This window comes from Piliocolobus tephrosceles, chromosome 21 (assembly GCF_002776525.5).
Source record: "Piliocolobus tephrosceles isolate RC106 chromosome 21, ASM277652v3, whole genome shotgun sequence".
Lineage (NCBI taxonomy): Eukaryota > Metazoa > Chordata > Mammalia > Primates > Cercopithecidae > Piliocolobus > Piliocolobus tephrosceles.
Genome location: NC_045454.1, coordinates 6749366 through 6767606, shown reverse-complemented (window position 1 = coordinate 6767606; position 18241 = coordinate 6749366). Strand labels below are relative to the sequence as shown.

At 41.7% G+C, this 18241-nt stretch overlaps 1 protein-coding gene and 1 long non-coding RNA gene across 7 annotated transcripts in view; one reads left to right on the top strand and one right to left on the bottom strand.

Annotated features, from left to right (window-relative positions):
- LOC111520025 (sialic acid-binding Ig-like lectin 6) overlaps positions 1-9826 on the bottom strand; it is a 22426-nt gene extending 12600 nt beyond the window's left edge. Inside the window, exons 1-8 of one of the 5 annotated variants that reach the window (XR_002724547.3) lie at positions 9589-9804; positions 9161-9526; positions 8681-8959; positions 8437-8517; positions 7719-7976; positions 6355-6573; positions 6145-6238; positions 5732-5813 (exon numbers count right to left, since the gene is read on the bottom strand). Coding sequence is in view for 4 of the 5 variants with exons in the window: in XM_023182435.3 (XP_023038203.3) it covers positions 5732-5813; positions 6145-6238; positions 7719-7976; positions 8437-8517; positions 8681-8959; positions 9161-9526; positions 9589-9622 (1194 nt within the window). In the remaining variant the exon portion in view is untranslated. Of the gene's footprint in view, positions 1-5731; positions 5814-6144; positions 6239-6354; positions 6574-7718; positions 7977-8436; positions 8518-8680; positions 8960-9160; positions 9527-9588 lie in introns of all 5 variants that reach the window. The other 4 variants (XM_023182435.3, XM_026448386.2, XM_023182436.3 and 1 more) reach the window with 4 other exon arrangements.
- Positions 8315-18241, top strand: part of LOC111520027 — a 15465-nt gene continuing 5538 nt past the window's right edge. For both annotated transcript variants that reach the window (XR_002724550.3, XR_002724551.3), the window contains exons 1-2: positions 8315-8530; positions 8652-8745. This is a non-coding gene — a long non-coding RNA (uncharacterized LOC111520027). The remainder of the gene's footprint in view (positions 8531-8651; positions 8746-18241) is intronic.

The window sequence follows — 18241 nt, the reverse complement described above, 5'->3', positions numbered from 1 at the left end:
TCTCTGTGTCTTTATTTCTTTTCTCAAGTCTCTCGTTTCCACCTAGCAAGAAGCACCCACAGGTGTGGAGGGGCAGGCCACCCCTTCAATCAGGTTCTCCAAGATCAATGCCAAAGAAAAAATATATATATATATATGTTTTTCCCGAGGCGGAGTCTCGCTCTGTCGCCCGGGCTGGAGTGCAGTGGCCGGATCTCAGCTCACTGCACGCTCCGCCTCCCGGGTTCCCGCCATTCTCCTGCCTCAGCCTCCCGAGTAGCTGGGACTACAGGCGCCCACCACCTCGCCTGGCTAGTTTTTTGTATTTTTTAGTAGAGATGGGGTTTCACCGTGTTAGCCAGGATGGTCTCGATTTCCTGACCTCGTGATCCGCCCGTCTCAGCCTCCCAAAGTGCTGGGATGACAGGCTTGAGCCACCGCACCCAGCTGGAAGAAAAAATATTACAGGCAGCTAGAGAGGAGAGACGAGTCATGTACAAAGATTATCCCATCAGGCTAATAAAAGACCTTTTAGTAGAAAGATTGCAAGCCAGAAGAGATTGGTGGCCTATATTCAGGATCCTTAAATAAAAGAAATCCCTATCAAGAATTTCATACCCAACCAAACTAAGTTTCATAAGAGAAGGGAAATAAAATCCTTTTCATCCCAAGCAAATGCGAAGGGAATTAATTACCACCATATGTGCTTTACAAGAGGTCCTTAAGATAGTGCCAAACGTGAACACAAAAACATTTACCTGCCACCACAAAAACACACTTAAGTACATAGACCATTGACACTATACAGCAAATACAAAAATCAAGTCTGCATAACCACAACCTAACAACATGATGTCATGAGCTAATCCTCACATATCAATATTAACCTTGAACATAAGTGAACTAAATACCCAAATTAAAAGGCATAGAGTGGCAAGTTGGACAAAGAAGCAAGACCCAACTGTATTTTATCTTCAACAGACCCATCTCACATGCAATCACACCTATAGGTTCAAAGCAGAGAGATGGAAACAGACCTATCAAGCAAATGGAAAGCAGGGGTTGCTATTCTTATTTCATACAAAACTTATTTTAAAGCAACAACGATCAAAAAGGACAAAGAAGGTCATTACATAATGATAGAGGGTTCAATTCAAGAAGACGACTCAACTCTCATAAGTATATATGTACCCAACACTGGAGCACCCAGATTCATAAAGCAAGTTCTTAGAGACTTACAAAGAAATTCAGATAACCACACAATAATAGTGGGAAACTTCAACACACCACTGATGTATTGAACAGATCACCCAAGCATAATACTAACAAAGATATTCAGAACCTAAACTTGACACTTGAGCAAATGGATCTAACAGACATCTGTACAACCCTCCACCAAACAAAGTCAGAATATACATTCTCCTCATCAGCACATGGCACATACTTGACCATAAAGCAAGTCTCAACAAATTTTAAAAAAAGAAGAAAACAAATCATACCAGCTACACTCTCAGCCCACAGCACAATAAAAATGGAAATCAATACCAAGAAGATCTCTCAAAACTATACGACTAAATTGGAAATCAAATAATCTGCCACTGAATGACTTTTGAGTAAACAATGAAATAAAGGCAGAAATCAAGAAATTGTTTGAAATAAATGAAAACAAAGATACAACATATCAGAATCTTTGGAATACAACTAAAGCAGTGTTAAGAGGAAAGTTTTCAGCACTAAATGCCCATGTGAAATAGTTACATGTATCTAACAAATTAGCAACCTAAGGTCACACCTAGAGGAACTTGAAAAACAAGAGCAAACCAACCCCAAAGCTAGCAGAAGAAAAGAAGTAACCAAAATTAGAGCTGAACTGAACAAAATGGAGGTGAGAAAAAACATACAAAAGATTTTTTCAAAACCAAAAGTTGGTTTTCTGAAAGAATAAATAAGACTGATAGACCACTATCTGGATAATAAAAAAGGAAGAATATCCAAATATACACAATCAGAAATGACGAAGGGGACATTACCACCAACCTCACAAAAATACAAAAGAAGAAAAAACCCTCAGAGACTATTATGAACACCTCTATGCCCGCAAACTAGAAAACCTAGAAGAAATGAACAAATTCCTGGAAACATATTATAAAACCTCCCAAGATTAAACCAGGAAGAAATTGAAATCCCAAACAGTTAAGTAATGAGTTCTGAAATTGAATCAGTGGTAGGAAAACCCACCAACCAGAAGAAGTCCTAAACCAGATGGATTCACAGCTGAATGCTACCAGATGTATAAAGAAGAGCTGGTACCAGTCCTACTAAAACTATTTCAAAAAATCAAGAAGGAAGGACTCCTTCCCAACTAATTTGATGAGGCCAGCATCATTCTGATACTAAAAATCTGGCAGAGACACAATGAAAAAAGAAAACTTCAGGACAATAGCGCTAATGAACATACATGCAAAAATCCTCAGCAAAATACTAGCAAACCAATTCCAGCAGCACATCAAAAAGCTAATCCACCACAATCAAGTAGGTTTTATTCCTGGGATTAAAGGTTGGTTTAACATTTGCAAATCAATAAATATGATTTATCACGTAAACAGAACTAAAATAAAAACCGCATGATCATCTCAATAGATGCAGAGAAGGCTTTTGATAGAATTCAATATCCCTCCATGTTAAAAACCTTGAATAAGCTAAGCATCAAAGGTACATACCTCAAAATGATAAGAGCCATCTATGACAAACCCACAGCCAACATCATACTAAATGGGCAAAAGCTGGAAGCATTCCCCTTGAGAACTGGAACAATACAAGATGCCCTCTCTCACCATTCCTCTTGAACACAGTACTGAAAGTCCTAGCCAGAGCAATAATGCAAGAGAAAGAAAAGACATTCAAATGGGAAGAGAGGAAGTCAGACTATCTCTGCAGAAGACGTGATTCTATATCTAGAAAATTTCATAGTCTTTGCTCAAAGGTTCCTAGATCTGACAAACAACTTTAGCAAAGTTTCAGGATACAAAATCAATGTATAAAACTCAGCAACATTTCTATACACCAGTAACATCAAAGATGAGAACCAAATCAAGAATGCAATTCCATCACAATAGCTACAAAAAAATAAAATGCCTAGAAATAGAGCTAACCAACCACGGAGGTGAAAGATCTCTAAAAAAAGAATTACAAAACACTGCTGAAAGAAGTCAGAGACAACACAAACACATGGAAAAACATTCCATGCTCATGGATAGGAAGAATTGATATTATTAAAATGACCATACTGTCCAAAGCAATTTACAGATTCAATGCTATTCCTATTAAACTATCAATGACATTTTTCACAGAACTAATAAAAACCACTCTAAAATTCATTTGGAATAAAAAAAAGAACATGCATAGCCAAAGCAACCCCAAACAAAAAGAACAAAGTGGGAAGCATCACATTACCTGATTTCAAACAATGCTACAAGGCTACAATAACTAAAACAGCAAGATACTTGTACAGAAAGACACATAGAACAATGGAACAGTTTAGAGAACCCAGAAATAATGCCGCACACTTACAACTATCTGATCTTTGACAAAGCTGACAATAGCAAGCAGTGAGGAAAGGACTTCCTATTCAATAAATGGTGCTGGGATAACTAGCTGGTCATATGCAGAAGATCAAAATTGTACTTCCAGCTTTCACCATATAAAAAAACAAAAACTCAAGATGAACTAAAACCTTAGATGTAACATGTAAAATATTAAAAACTCTAGAAGAAAACCAAGGAAACACCATTCTGGACATTGGCCCTGGGAAAGATTTCACGGCCAAGACTCCAAAAGCGGTTTCCACAAAAACAAAAATTGACAAGTGGGACCTAATTAAACTAAAGATCGGGGTTAAGAGGAAAGCTTCTTCCGCACAGCAAAAGAAATTATCAGCAGAGAAAACAGACAACTTACAGAACGGGAGAAAATATTTACAGACTACATACATCTAACAAATGTCTAATATCCGGAGTCTATAAGGAGTTTAAACAAATTAACAAGCAAAAAACAAACAATTCCTTTAAAAAGCGGCAAAGGATATGAACAGACACTTCTCAAAAGAAGACTTTCAGGTGGCCAACAAGTAAAAAAGGAAATGTTCAATATCACTAATCATTGGGGAAATGCAAATCAAAACCACAGTGAAATACCACCTCACGCAAGTCAGAATGGCTATTACTAAAAAACGTGAAAAAATAACAGATGTTGGCAAGGTTGTAGAGAAAAAGGAACACTTATACACTGCTAGTGGGAATGTAAGTTAGTTGAGCCACTGTGGAAAACAGTCTGGAGATTTCTCAAAGACCTTAGAGTAGAATTACCCTTCAACCCAGCAATCCCATTACTGGGTATATACCCAAAGGAATATAAATTATTCTATCTTAAAAACACATGCATGCATTTGTTCATTATAGCACTATTCACAATAGCAAAGACATAGAATCAACCTAGATACCCATCGATGGTGGGCTGGATAAAGAAAATGTGGTACATAGACACCATGGAATACTATGCAGCCATAAAAAAGAATGAGATCATGTCCTTTGCAGCAACATGGATGGAGCTGGAGACCATTATCCTAAGCAAATTAACACGGGAACAGAAAACGAAATACTGTATGTTCTCATTTAAATGTGGGAGTTAAACATTGAGCACACATAGACACAAAGAAGGGAACAATAGACACTAGGACCTACTTGAGGGTGGAGAGTGGGAGGAGGGTGAGAATTGAAAAACAACCTATTGGTTGTTATGCTGATTACCTGGGTGACAAAATTATCTGTACAGCAAACTCCCATAACATGCAAATCAACTATAACCATGGATGGGATGTATCTATTTCCTCTTGCAGCTCTGTTGGTTTTTGTTCATTTATTTTGATAAATAATGCTCTGTTATTGAGTGCATATGCATTTAATATATTTATATGTTTAATGAAGTGATAGAAGCCAGTTACATAGAATAAGTATTGTGTGATTCCATTTCCATGAAGTTCCAGAATGGATGAAACTAATAGATAGTGATAGGGGTCATAAAAGTGATTGCTGGAAATGAGACATTGACTGGGAAAGAAAATGAGACAACTTGGAGGATGATGAAAGGATTCCCTATCTTAAGTGGAGACATGGTTACAGTGTGTGTACATTTGCCCAACTAATTTAACTGGATACTTAAAATGTGTGCTTTCTATTATATGTAAAGTATGCCTCCTCCATAATGTCATAAAGTTGACATTAAGTAAACACTGTAGTTGATGTGAAAAATGTAATATAATGGTGATGAGCAGTAATGACTTTGGGTTGATTTGGACTGTCTACTATACGGCTTGTATCTACCACATTCTTTGTACTTAATGCACCTGACACAGACTAAGTTTTGTTCATTTCTTTTTCTCAATAATCAATGCCATAAGAAAAGGCTAATATTCCAGGAAATATGATAATCTGATATATGAGGAGCATAAATACCCCCAACAAATTAACTGGACTACATATTTCATCAGAACTATTAGATTCAGTTCCACATGTGACTATTTTAAATTATTGACATCAATACTTTTTAAATTATTACTGAATCAAAACTTTAAAATAGTCACATGTGGAACTGCAGGGAATGTCAGGTGTTAATGAAGAAATGCCTCAGGGTCCTTACGTAGGGCAGCATTCACAAGGGGTAATGCTGAGTGGAATTTAAGGTCTCTATCACTCACCCTGGAGCCTAAGACCATGACGGGGTTCATATCGTCCATGTTTTGCACTGGCTGGGCTGCTTTCTTCCTTCTGGTCTTCACTCTGAGGGAACAGCACCAAGCCTTTCAGCCTGGTTATTTGGAGCCTCTTTCCCCAAAAAAGAACCATCTCCCCACTCCCTGTGGAGAGTACAGAAGTAATGAAGAGGTCCAGCTGATTCCACAAGCCCAAGAGTTGGACCATGGTTTCAAAGAGACCTCATGCTTGGCTCAGCTGGTCAACGGGGTAATTCACACCACCACTACCCTCCCTTTCCTCCCTCTCGACTTTCCCAAGCACCCCATTTTCCTCCACTTGGGTTTTCTGAGATTCTGCCACCTGTGTGCCCTTCCCACATCAAGTCTTTCTGTGCCTCCCTGGAGCCCACTCTCACCTGAAGATGAAGCAAACACAGAGGAAAACCAGGGCTGTGGTGCCAGCTCCCCAGACTGCTCCCAGGACACCACCAACCCCGCCTTCTGGTTTCCCTATAATTTGAATTCTGAGTGAACTCCAGTTCCAATTCCAGTACATCCTCCCAACAGCCATTCCGCTCCACCTTCCACTAATGTGGACACCCCCAATCCAGGACTCAGTCACTCACCATTTCACTGCCCTGTGAACCCGGAACCAGCCTCTTCTCTCTCCATGACTCCCCCTTCCCCCAACTGCAAGACTGAGGACGTTGTGCCCCCAGCCACTCTGGTCTGGGCCTTGGAAACGTCTTCTCCAAGCTTCATTTCTCTGGAGCAGTTAGGGTTAAATTATGTCTCCCCACAATTCCTATTTTGAAGTCCTAACTCCCAGCACCTCAGAGCATGACCTGATTTGGAGAAGGGTCATAGCTGATGTAATCAGTTATAGTGAGGTCATCCTGGATCAGGGTGAGCCCTAATCCAATATGACTATTGTCCTTATAAAAAGGGGAAAATGTGGATTCGGTGCGGTGATTCACACCTGTAATTCCATCACTTTGGAAGGCCGAGGCGGGCAGATCACGAGGTCAGGAGATTGAGACCATCCTGGCCAACATGGTGAAACCCGTCTCTACTCAAAATATAAAAATTAGCTGGGCATGGTGGTGGGCGCCCATAGTCCCAGCTACTTGGGAGGCTGAGGCAGGAGAATCGCTTGAACCCGGGAGGTGGAGGTTGCATATGTCAGATTATCACGTTGCAGTGAGCCAAGATCACACCATTGCATTCCAGCCTAGCAACAGAGGGAGACTTCCTCTCAAAAAAAAAAAAAAAAAAAAAAGGAAAATGTGGACACAGGACACAGACGCACATGTGGACACAGACATCACCATGTGAAGATTAAGTCAGAGATCGAGGCAATGCTCCCTTCAAACCAAGGAACACCAGAGACTCCCGGGAAACCACCAGAAGCCAGGGAAGGAGCATGGGAGAGATTCTCCCTCACAGCCTCAAAATGAACCAATTTTAACACCGTGCGTGATCTTGGACTTCTGACCTCGAGAACCGTGACACAATACATCCCTATTGTTGAAGTCATGCACTTTGAAGTACTTTGTTATGGCAACCCTAGCAAACTCCTACAAGAACCCAGGCTTCTCTTCCCCCAGCTGTCACCTCTTAGCAGACTCCTGACCCGGCAGCAGCTGGGACAGAGCTGCTCTGGGATGTTCTGGGCCTCGAAGCTGAGCCTGAGACTTGAGCTGAATCCCTGGCAGAGACTCAGGGATCTGTTGGCCAAGGGACCGACGGGTCGGGGGTGACTGTGAAGGAGCCATGGCTGCTGTTGCCATTCCTCCAGCATCCCTCCCCAAGCTGCCAGTGCAGGGAGGAGCCGCTGCAGTGTGGACTCTAAGCCTCCCAGAGGCGGGAGGGTCCCAGCAGTTGTGAGGGGTCTGGGGAGGGAGGACAGGACTCAGCAGGGACCTCTTCTCTGAATACTAGGGAGTTCTCGCCCAGCTGCCCACACTCTCGCGCACCTCCCCACACTCACATTGCACAAAGAGACTCAGAGAGATTTGCAGGGAGCCCAGAGGGTGCTGAGCGAGGCAGGTGAAACCTCCTTCTTCTGCAGACCCTACTTGAGACAGCTCCAGGACCCCGGTATTGGAGACGGGTGTGGCGTTCAGGGCAGGGAAGCCATGGAACCAGCTCAGGTGCGCAGGGGGGTTGCCGTCAGCATCACAGAGCAGCCGCAGAGCCTGGCCCTCCAGGACAGGGAGGGACGAGGTGTTTTGCAGGATTTTGAGGGCTTTGGGGAGAGAGGTGCAGACAGTGAGAGATGGGGTGTAGGGGCAAGGCACTGGTGTCCCTCTCCTCCTGTGGGGTCCACACTAGCTCTAAGGAGGTGACTAGTAAAGTGGGGGCCTCAGGCCTTCAGAAAAGCCCAGACTATTTCCCTGGAGCAGCCCAGGTTGCCCTGCAGAGCGTGGAGCAGGGTCTGGGGACAGCGTGGTGGCAAACAAGTGCCGTTCCTGGACCACGGAGATGCCTGCAGCAGCAGGAAAACAAGCAGCGTCAGAGAGAAGGGGGAGTGCGAAGGGTGCGGCAGCTCCTGCGGATGAGGTGACAAAGGCTGGGGGTGAGCAAAGATTCAGTTCAGGGCTTTGAAGGCTATGGAGGCCTTAGTCCTGGCTTCTCATATTGATCCCCGTTAGTCCCCACTCTGCTTCCATCCAGCCCTGGAGAGAACAGGACAGGCTGGTTCCTACCTGTGCTGTTTCCTTGGAAGATGCTGACGGTCACTTTCTGTGGAGCATCTGGGGTGGAAAGAGGTGGCAGCCTCAACATCCCTGAAGAGGAATGGTAGGCATGGGGCCTTCCCCTCAGGAGCCATGAAAACAGGGAAGGGAGCTCTCCTCTTTGACCACCAGGCCCCCAACTTCAAGCTCTGGCTCAGCCCTGCCCTGTCCCCCCACACCCTCAGGGACCTGGGGGTCCTGGCCCAGCACTCACAGGAGACATTGAGCTGGATGGTTCTCTCCACGGTCACACCGACTCCAGGGAACGTCACCTGACAGGTGAGGTTGGTGCCGTGGTCCTGGGGCCGTGGGGTGATCGTGAGCACCGAGGACTGGGTGGTCCTGGGGCCCAGGGAGGTGGGGGCAGCTGACATCCAGGAGAAGATCGGGGGCGTCCCCTGCTCACAGGCCCAGGGCACAGAGCAGGTCAGGGTCCTGGAACAGCCGGACTCCAGGGTCCCTGGGATGGAGAGGTTGGGCCTGTGGGTCAGGGCTGGTGAGGAGATGGGGAGGCAGGATCAGGATGGGCGTATGAGGTTTCACCCAGAGGGAAGCCCAGTCTCTGGTTCAGCTCCTCCCCTGAGCCCAACAGGCTTAATTCTACCCACCTCCCAGGACCGGAGTCCCGTCCCAGCCCTGCCCTACAGCCCCCATGACCTTCCCCTGATGGCCAGTCCTGGAGCTGATTCCTTACCCATCACACGCACAGAGAGCTTGGAATATGTATAAAAGGTATAATCAGATATCCATTTCCGCTTCAACCTGAAGAAGTACACAGCACTGTCCCTCCTCCGGGCATCTCTGATGTTCAGGAAGCAGTTCTTACTGCTGAGATCCCAGAGGAGGCGGAATCGGCCCCGGGTCTCCTCCTGCACTTCTTCATCTGGGTCATTTGTGGCCACTGGAACATCAGCCCCTTCCAAGAACCAGTAGCCATAATAATTGTACCAGCGTGAATTGGTAACGGGCAATCTGCAGGGTACGAGGACGCACAGACCCTCCTGCACCGTCAAGGACTCTGGTCCTTCCAGCTGGAATCTCTGCTCCTCAGCCAGGGCCTCTATGGAGACATGAGGGTTAGCTCCGCCCAGCCCCACGGCCCCTCTCCCCCGGCCCACTCACCTGCCCACAGCAGGAGCAGCAGCAGCCGTAGCATCTCTGAGGCGGAGGCTTCCTGGGCTCCCTGCGTGAGCAGAGAATGGGAAGGGAGTGGAGGGGAAGGACTGTGGGGAGGAACCAGTGTCTGGGGAGGAGCGCGTGATCTTGGCGATTCACAGAAGAGGAACTGCGAAGCCACAGGCCGTGGGAGCTCCACTACGTCTGCACAGAGCGGACGGAAACCTTGCGACCCAGAGACCACGGAGACCTGCTCAAATGAGAGCAGAGGAGCAGAGACTGCGTCCCGCCTCCCACCTCGGGGCTTCCTGCCAGCACCAGAGCCTGGACCGGGGCCTCCAGGGGGCATCTGAGGAATGGGGCACCCGTGTCTAAGGGCCTCCTACTCTGAGGTGCTTTTCTGTGCTCCACTGTTTACACCTGGGAGCTGGTCACTGCTGGCCTCAGAGAGTCACAGCCTCATCACAAGCCATGAGAAAGTCAGTCCTGCAGGATATAGGATTCTGTAGGGTCTGTGGGAGTGTTTGGGGCAGTGAAAGGAAAAAGGGTCCCAGGTGCAGTGTGGGTGGTAGCCACTCATTCATTCATTCACTCATTCATTCATTCACATAGTGAACATCTGTGTGTAGACGGGGCTGGAGAAGAAATGCCAGGGACCTGGTCCCTACCCTTGAGATGATCCCCATCCATAGCCTCCCATCCTCAGCACACACACACATGGTCTAGCTTTAGAGCTGTGGACACTGGTGAGTTTGCCATGTGTCACAGTAGAATGCTGGATATTTTTAAAAACGTGAGTATGCAGGTTTCTCCTTGACAGCTAGTATGCTTACAAAATTTCAATGACATCTCCAAAATAAGAACCATGCAGCACTTCATGTAAACCAAAAGGGAGGACACCTATTTTGTGAATTGCAGTGCAGAAGAAACTTCTTTGGAATTAATGTTGCCACTCAGTGCAGTGTGGACTGGAGAAGTTTTTTTTTAGGTCCTCATCATAGAGATTAGCAATTTCTTTCCTGTAAAAAATCTGCTTCTCATGGTTAAAGGTGGCACAAAAGACATATTTCTGGGCAACATGAGTGGAATATCCAGAGAAAATTAAAATTTTAGGTCTAGTTCACAGGGTTTTCCATTTTCCTCTGTGCAGTATGCATCTGGCAAATCTTTAACACCTATGAGGTATTAGAATTTGCCACCATATATTTGTGATGTTTTTTATTTCTACAAACTTAAGGAGTAAATGTAAAATTTTGTTGCATGTATATAAAGCATAGTGATTATGTCAGGATATTTGAGTGTCACCTGAGTGACAATACATTCTTGTTAACTAAAATCACACTATTTTCCTCCCTAACACTGAATTTGTTCCTTCTAACTCTATGTTTGTGCCACTTCACTCACTTCTCTTCATCTTCCCTCCTCCCCTTATCTGACCCTTTCCAGTCTCTGCTGTCTGTCTTTCTACTGTCTACCTCCATGTGATAATATTTTTCTAGCTCCCACATGTAAGTGAGAACATGCAATATTTGTCTTTTTGTGTCTGGCTCATTTCAATTTAGATAATGAATTCCAGTTCCATCCATGCTGCCACAAATGACACGATTTCATTCTTTTTTATGGCCAAATAGTATATATACCATATTTTCTGTATCCATTCATCTGTTAACTGACACTTAGGTTGATTCCATATCTTTGATATTGTGAATAGTGCAGCAAAAAACATGTGAATGCCAGGGTCTCTTTGATGTATTTATTTCTTTCCCTTCAGGTAGATACCCAGTAGTGGGATTGCTTGTGTGATCGAATAGTAATTCTATTTTTAGTCCCTGAGAAATGTCCATAGTGTTTTCCAAAGTGGCTGTACTAGTTTAAATTCCCACCAACAGTACAGAAGAGTTGTCTTTCTCCTCATCCTTGCCAACATCTGTTATTTATTTATTTATTTATTTATTTATTTATTTATTTATTTATTTTAGTAATAGTCATTCTGACTGGGTAAGATGGTATCTCATTGTGGTTTCAATGTGCACTTCTCTGATAATTAGTGACGCTGACCATTTTTTCGTATTGGCTGTTCTTATGTCTTCTTTGAGAACTGTCTATTCCTGTCCTTTGCCCACTTTTTACTTGGATTATTTGCTTTTTCCTGTTGAGTTGTTTGAGTTACTTGTATAGTCTGGATATTAGTTGCCTGTCAGAAGAATAGTTTGTGAATATTTTCTGCAATTCAACAGGTTGTTTCTTCACTTTGATATTTCTTTTGCTGGCAGAAGCTTTTTGTTTATTAAGTCCCATGTGTTTGTTTTTGTTGCCTGTGCTTTTCAGAACTTAGTCATAATTTCTGACTCTTCTGGCCAATGTTCAGAAGAGTTTTCCCTTGGCTTTCTTCTAGCTTTTTTAAAATATAGTTTTAGGTCTTATATTTAAGTGTATGATTCATTTTGAGATTTTTTTTATATGGTGAGAGAGAAGAATCCAGTTTCATTCTCTTGTGTGGGAATATATGATTTTCCCAGCACCATTTCTTGAAGAAGGTGTCCTTTCCTCAGTATAAGTTCTTGTCAGTTTTGTTGACAATCAATTGGCTGTATACATGTGGCCTTATTTCTGGGTTATATTCCATTGGTCTGTGCATCTATTTTTATGCCACATCATGCTGTTTTGGTTATTATAGCCTTGTAATATAGTTTGGAGTCAGGTAATGTGATACCACTAGTTGTGTTCTTTTTCCTTAGGATAGCTTTGGGTATTCAGGCTCTTTTTGGATCCATATGACTTTTAGAATTGTTTTTTACAATTCTGTGAAGACTGACATTGGTATTTTGATATGGATTGCATTGAATCTTTATATTGCTATAGACCAATGTGGTCTTCTTAATGATCTTAATTCTTCCAGTCCATGAGCATGGGATGTTTTTACATTTGTTTGTGTCATCTTCAATTTCTTTCATCAGTGTTTTTTCGTTTTTTCTGTACAGATTTTCACCTGGTAGGTCATTAAGAGGATATTGTTTAATTTCCATGCATTTGTCTTGTTTCCAGAGTTCCTCTTGGTGCTGACTTGTTGTTTTGTTCCACTGTGGTCTGAGTATATTTTTAGTATAATATTGATTTTTTTAATTTATAGAGACTTATTTTGTGGTCAAATATATGGTGTATCCTGGAGAATGTTTCACGTCCTGATGAAAAGAATATGTATTCTGCAGTTGTTGGGTAGAAGTTCTGTAAAAGTCTGTTAGTTCCATTTGGTCTATAGTGTAGTTTAAATGTGATGTTTGTTTGTTGATTTTCTGTCTAGATGTTCTGTCTAATACTGAGAATAGGGTGGTGAAGCTTCTTACCTTATTGTATTGCATTCTATCTCTCTCTTTAGATCTAGCAATATTTTCTTTATAGATATGGCTGCTCCAGTGCTGGGTGCATATATATTTAGAATTGTTAGATCCTCTTGCTAGGTTGATCCCTTCATCATTATATAATGACCTTCTTTGTCTTTTTCTACTGCTCTTGACCTGAGGTCTGTTTTATCTAAGTATAGTTACTGCTGCTTACTATTGGTTTCCATTTGTGTGGAGTATCTTCCTCCATCCTTTGACTTTTGGTCTATATGTGTCTTTTCTTAAGGTGTGTTTCTTTAAGCTGCATACAGTTGAGTCATTTTTAAAATCCATTCAGCCCTTCTATATCTCTTAAGAGGATACTTTAATCTATTTACATACACGGTTATTATTGATTTGTGAGGCTTCCTTTCTGTCAGGTTATTAACCATTTTCTTGTTTTAAACACTCCTTGTTTCTTTCCTTTTATCTTATTGTTTTTCCTTGTGATTTGGTGGATTTCTGTAGTGGTACCATCTGAGTGCTTTCTAGTTCTCATTTGTATGATTGCTTTACCAGTGAATTTTTTACTTTCATGTGTTTTCATGATGATAAAATCATCCTTTTGCTTCCAGGTTTAGGACTCATTTGAGTATTTTTTGCAGGGCTGGTCTAGTGGTAATAAGTTTCATCAGCATTTGTTTGTCTTGGGATTACTTTATTTCTCTTTTATTTATGAAGAATAGTTTCTTTGCATATTCTGTGGTGGCAGCTATTTTTTCTTTTAGTCCTTAGAATATATCAGTTCCTTCTTTTCTTGCCTGTAAGGTTTCTGCTGAGAGATCTGCTCTTAGTCAAATGGTATTTCCTTTAGAGGTAGCTAGATGCTTTTCTCTTGCTGTGTGTAGAATTTGCTCTTTAACTTTGACTTCACACAATCTGACTATCATGTGCCAAGGAGAAGACGTATTGCACTGGGGATCTGCCTGGGGATCATTGGGTCTTCTGTATCTCTATGTCTAAATCTTTTGCTAGACTTGGGATGTTTTCATGTATTATTTTGTTGAGTAGGTTTTCCAATATTTCTTTGTTTTTTTCACCCTTATAGATACCAATAATTTATAAATTCCATTGCTTTATGTTGTCCTAAATGTTATGAAGGCTGTGCTCATTCTTTTTTGTACTTTTCCCTTTATTTTTGTCTGACTAGATTATTTCAAAAATCCTGTCTGGAAGTTCTGAGATTCTTCTGCCAGATTTAGTCTATTGTTGAACTTTTCAAATGTGTTTTGTATTTCCTTCAATTAATTATTCAGTTCCAGAATTTATATTTGATTATTTTAAAAAATATACATCTCTTTGATAAATTTCTCACTTATGCCCTGAATTGTTTTTCTGGTTTCCACAGTATTGATTCTCGGAATTCTGTTGTATCTCACTGGGCTTCTTTAACATCAATATTTTGAATTCTTTGCCTGGAATTTCAAAAATTTCTTTTTGATTAAGATCTATTTCTGCAGAATTCTTGTGTTCCTTTCCTCGCTCTTTCATGTTTCCTGTATCCTTATGTTAAAATCTGTGCATCTGGTATAACGGCAGCTTCCTCCAATTTTTTAATTTACTCTCAAAGAAGACATTTTCTTGAAAATATATCTATGTTGCTTGTTTGGTGGGGTGCTTTGGCTTTGATTCTGGTTACGTGCAGTAGTAGTATACTTTCTGTGTATTTCTTTGACTATAAATAGTATTAGTGATATGTGTGATTTCTTTGGCTAGTTGGACATGGTTATTAGTGGAGCATATGGTAAAGTTGTGCTAGGGACAGGGATGCTCAGTGGGAGAGTCTTCAGGTCCCCAGCATTTACATCAGTGGGCTGAGCATCTATCTTTGTGCCCCAGGGTGGTATATGCTGGCTTCTCTGTTGGCAGTTACCAGTGGGTTGATTCTTGGGCCTTCAGGTTGCTCAGTTGGATGCCCATAGTAGCATCAATGGATCAAACAATCGTGTGGGTTCTCAGGCCCCTGGGCAGCTAGCATGGCATTGGCAATAGCAATAGCATGGGCGAGATGATTCTATGAGTCCCAAGTGATGTGCATTAATGTTGGTGGTGGCTGCAATGGGCTGGACAAGATAGTCTTTGGACCCACAGGTGGCACTTGCAGGTAGGTGCCAGGCAAGGTGGTAGCAGCCAGAAGTTTAGGTCCAACCTCAAACCCTCAGGAGAAGTGCTCAGGTGCCCAAATGAATTGGGTCGAGCAATCCGCAGGACCCTGAGCTATCTGCTCTGTCTCAGAGCAGGAGAGGTGAGGTGAAGCTGAGCTAGATGGGCTTATACTCAGGTCCTCAATGGTGAGAGCAGGCACAAGCTATTGTGGGCAGGGTCAGGGCAGTCACTGGGTCCCAGGCAGAGTATTTGGGTGAGGGGCAATGGCAGCCTCACTGAGGCCCTGCTACTGAAGAGGGTAGGGCCATCTTGAGTGGTCAGTTGAAGGTGGCAGAAGAACATATGTCCCTTTCACACTCCAGTCCTGGTGGGGCTCAACCCCCACCCTGGTGGCTGGAGCCCCCATCTGGCTTGCAAACAAGTTCCAGTGGCAACTTATGCCCCTCTTGCATCCTTGTCTCAGATCCTGGCAGTGCTCGCCTCACAGCCACTGCTGCCCAAATCTTGCTCACTTTCTAGCCCCAGCTGCAGGAGCACTCCTGGCTTCAATCCCCTGTCCCAGCAGCAACAGCTTGAGTTTCTGTAATGCCTCAGTTTCAGCGTCTCTGGGTCCTGAACAGCATACGGTTTCCAGAGGACAAGCTTGAAAATGCTTAAGTGTCAGAAAGGTGTGGAACCCTGCAGGAGCTCCCTTACTGGAGTAGTTCTGTCCAATGGTGTCCTGACTCTCATGTTACTTTCAGCTGTTGGAAGGGTTGAGGGCTTCTCCCTTGACCAGGATTGCTGAATTCCGCCATGGAGATGTGGGTGACTGGAAGTCTCTAACTCAGTCCTTTGTGCATTGGGAAGTCACTCCCTGCTCCAGGCCAATCCCAGTCAGGGAGGCTGCCTCTTTTCTTTCTCCTTCCCTGTTTTTGGTGCCCCCTGTCACTTCTCTGGTGGATTCCAGGATTTTCCCTTGGATAATGTAATTCAAGCGTGACTGTGTATACACTACTCTGGTTCTTCTAAGTGGAGGAGGCAGGCATGAAATGCTTCTAGTTAATCGTCTTGAGCTACCCTTATTTGAACAATTTTTAAATACAATAGTATCTAGACAAAGGTTCATTCATCCTTACTAAAATAAGAGAGCTAGTTTTACCTTTATTTGATATATAAGTCATTGAGCCACCAATAAGTATAATACTTGTTCTAGATTATTTTTTAAGTAAAAATGTGGCACATAATAGAAAATTCAATGAAATTTGTTTTAACAGTAAATAAAGTTACATCATGTTCATCAACTGGAAGGTTAAATATAAAGTTGTGATTTGTTATTATGTTTCTTTAACAAACTTTATTAGGTATAATTTTTATAGTCAAATTTGGAATTTATTTTGCCTAAAAGAGTTCCAATGAGAGAAAAATTTTGACATAACAGTGAAAACAAAAATCCTCATATCTTACAATTAAAATTTTTGGATATTTGTATCATAAGCATATCCTGCCTATAAGAAGTGTCATTTCTACTAGAGATTTCTCATCAAGAATAAATGAGGTCCTTTTTGTGAGGAAAACAAACAAAACTCTTAGTCATAACTTTGATCCATGTTCAACCTCCTCAACAAAGTTTTGCATGCATTATTTCTATACTAGAGATGTGAATTTTTAAAATTAACAACACATATTTTTAATATACCTGAAGATATTTCCTTCCTTCCAATAATTATCAATAAAAGGAAAGGCAGGTATACTTACTACTATTATTAGATCTATCAGCCTAATTTTAATTTCTAATTAATATCTTTATTTAAATTGTTCAGTTTAATAAAAATAATTTAATGGGTTAAGACACTGCCTTCAATTAGGTTTTACTTTAGAGCAGAAGACAGATCCTACATGAATATTTAATGTTGCATCTGGGCACTTTTCCTGACCTATGCTAGTTTGCTAACCAGTGTTTGTCCAACATACAAAGATAGGCTGCATATACTCAGACACTAAATTATTGAGATTTCAACAATATACAAAAGTCATTTCATATGCTCATACTTTCTGTTTATTCTCTTAGTTAAGGAAAAATTCACATTGTTAGCAGAAAAACAGATTCTTGTGCCACCGGCTAGTAAATCTCATAATTTCATTAAAAACACTGTGGATCACTTTGCACGCTATTAATGGAAATGTACATTAGTACACCCATTATGGAAAGCAGAATGTTGGTCCTCCCAAAATTAAAAATAGAACCACCATATGATCCAGAAATCCCATTTATGAGTATCTATTGAAAGAAAACAAAATTAGTATATTGAAGAGACATCTGTCCTCCCATATTTACCGAAGTACTATCCACAATAGTCAAGATATGGAATCAACCTAAGTGTACATCAATGGATGAATGGATAAAGAACATGTGGTATGTATATGCAAAAGAATATTATTCAGCTTTAAAAAGAAAGAAAATTTTGTCACTTGCAACAACATGGATGAGCCCGGAGGAAACTAGGCCAAGTGAAATAAGCTAGGCACAGAAAGGCAAATATTTCATCATTCTGTCTATATGAGGAATCTGTAGAAGGCAATTTCATAAAAGCAGAGGCTAGAACCCTGGTGATTAGGAGTAGGGGTTGGAGACAATGAAGAGATGTTAGTCAGAGGGTACAAAGTTTCAGGTAGACAAGAGGAATCTGGAAATCTCCTGTACTGCATGGTGACTATAGCTAATAATACTGTATCATATATTTCAATACTGCTAAGACAGTAAATTTCCAATGTTCTTATCACAAAACAAAACAAATATTGCTGGATACAAAGCAATCCTTTTGATGAGTATAAGGTGTTGCTTTAAAGTGCAAAGGGGTTGATACGTGTGAGATGTAATGCATATATTAGTTAGCTTATTTCTTCATTATACAATGTACACATATTTTAAAACATTATGTTGCACATCATAAATATACACAATTTTATTTGTCTATTAAAATAGAACAATGAAAATTCAAAGGAAATGTCCACAAAACATCACATTATATGCTGTAAATAAATACAATTTCTTTCTTTCTTTCTTTCTTTCTTTCTTCCTTCCTTCCTTCCTTCCTTCCTTCCTTCCTTCCTTCCTTCCTTCCTTCCTTCCTTCCTTCCTTCCTTCCTTCCTTCCTTTCTTTCTTTCTTTCTTTCTTTCTTTCTTTCTTTCT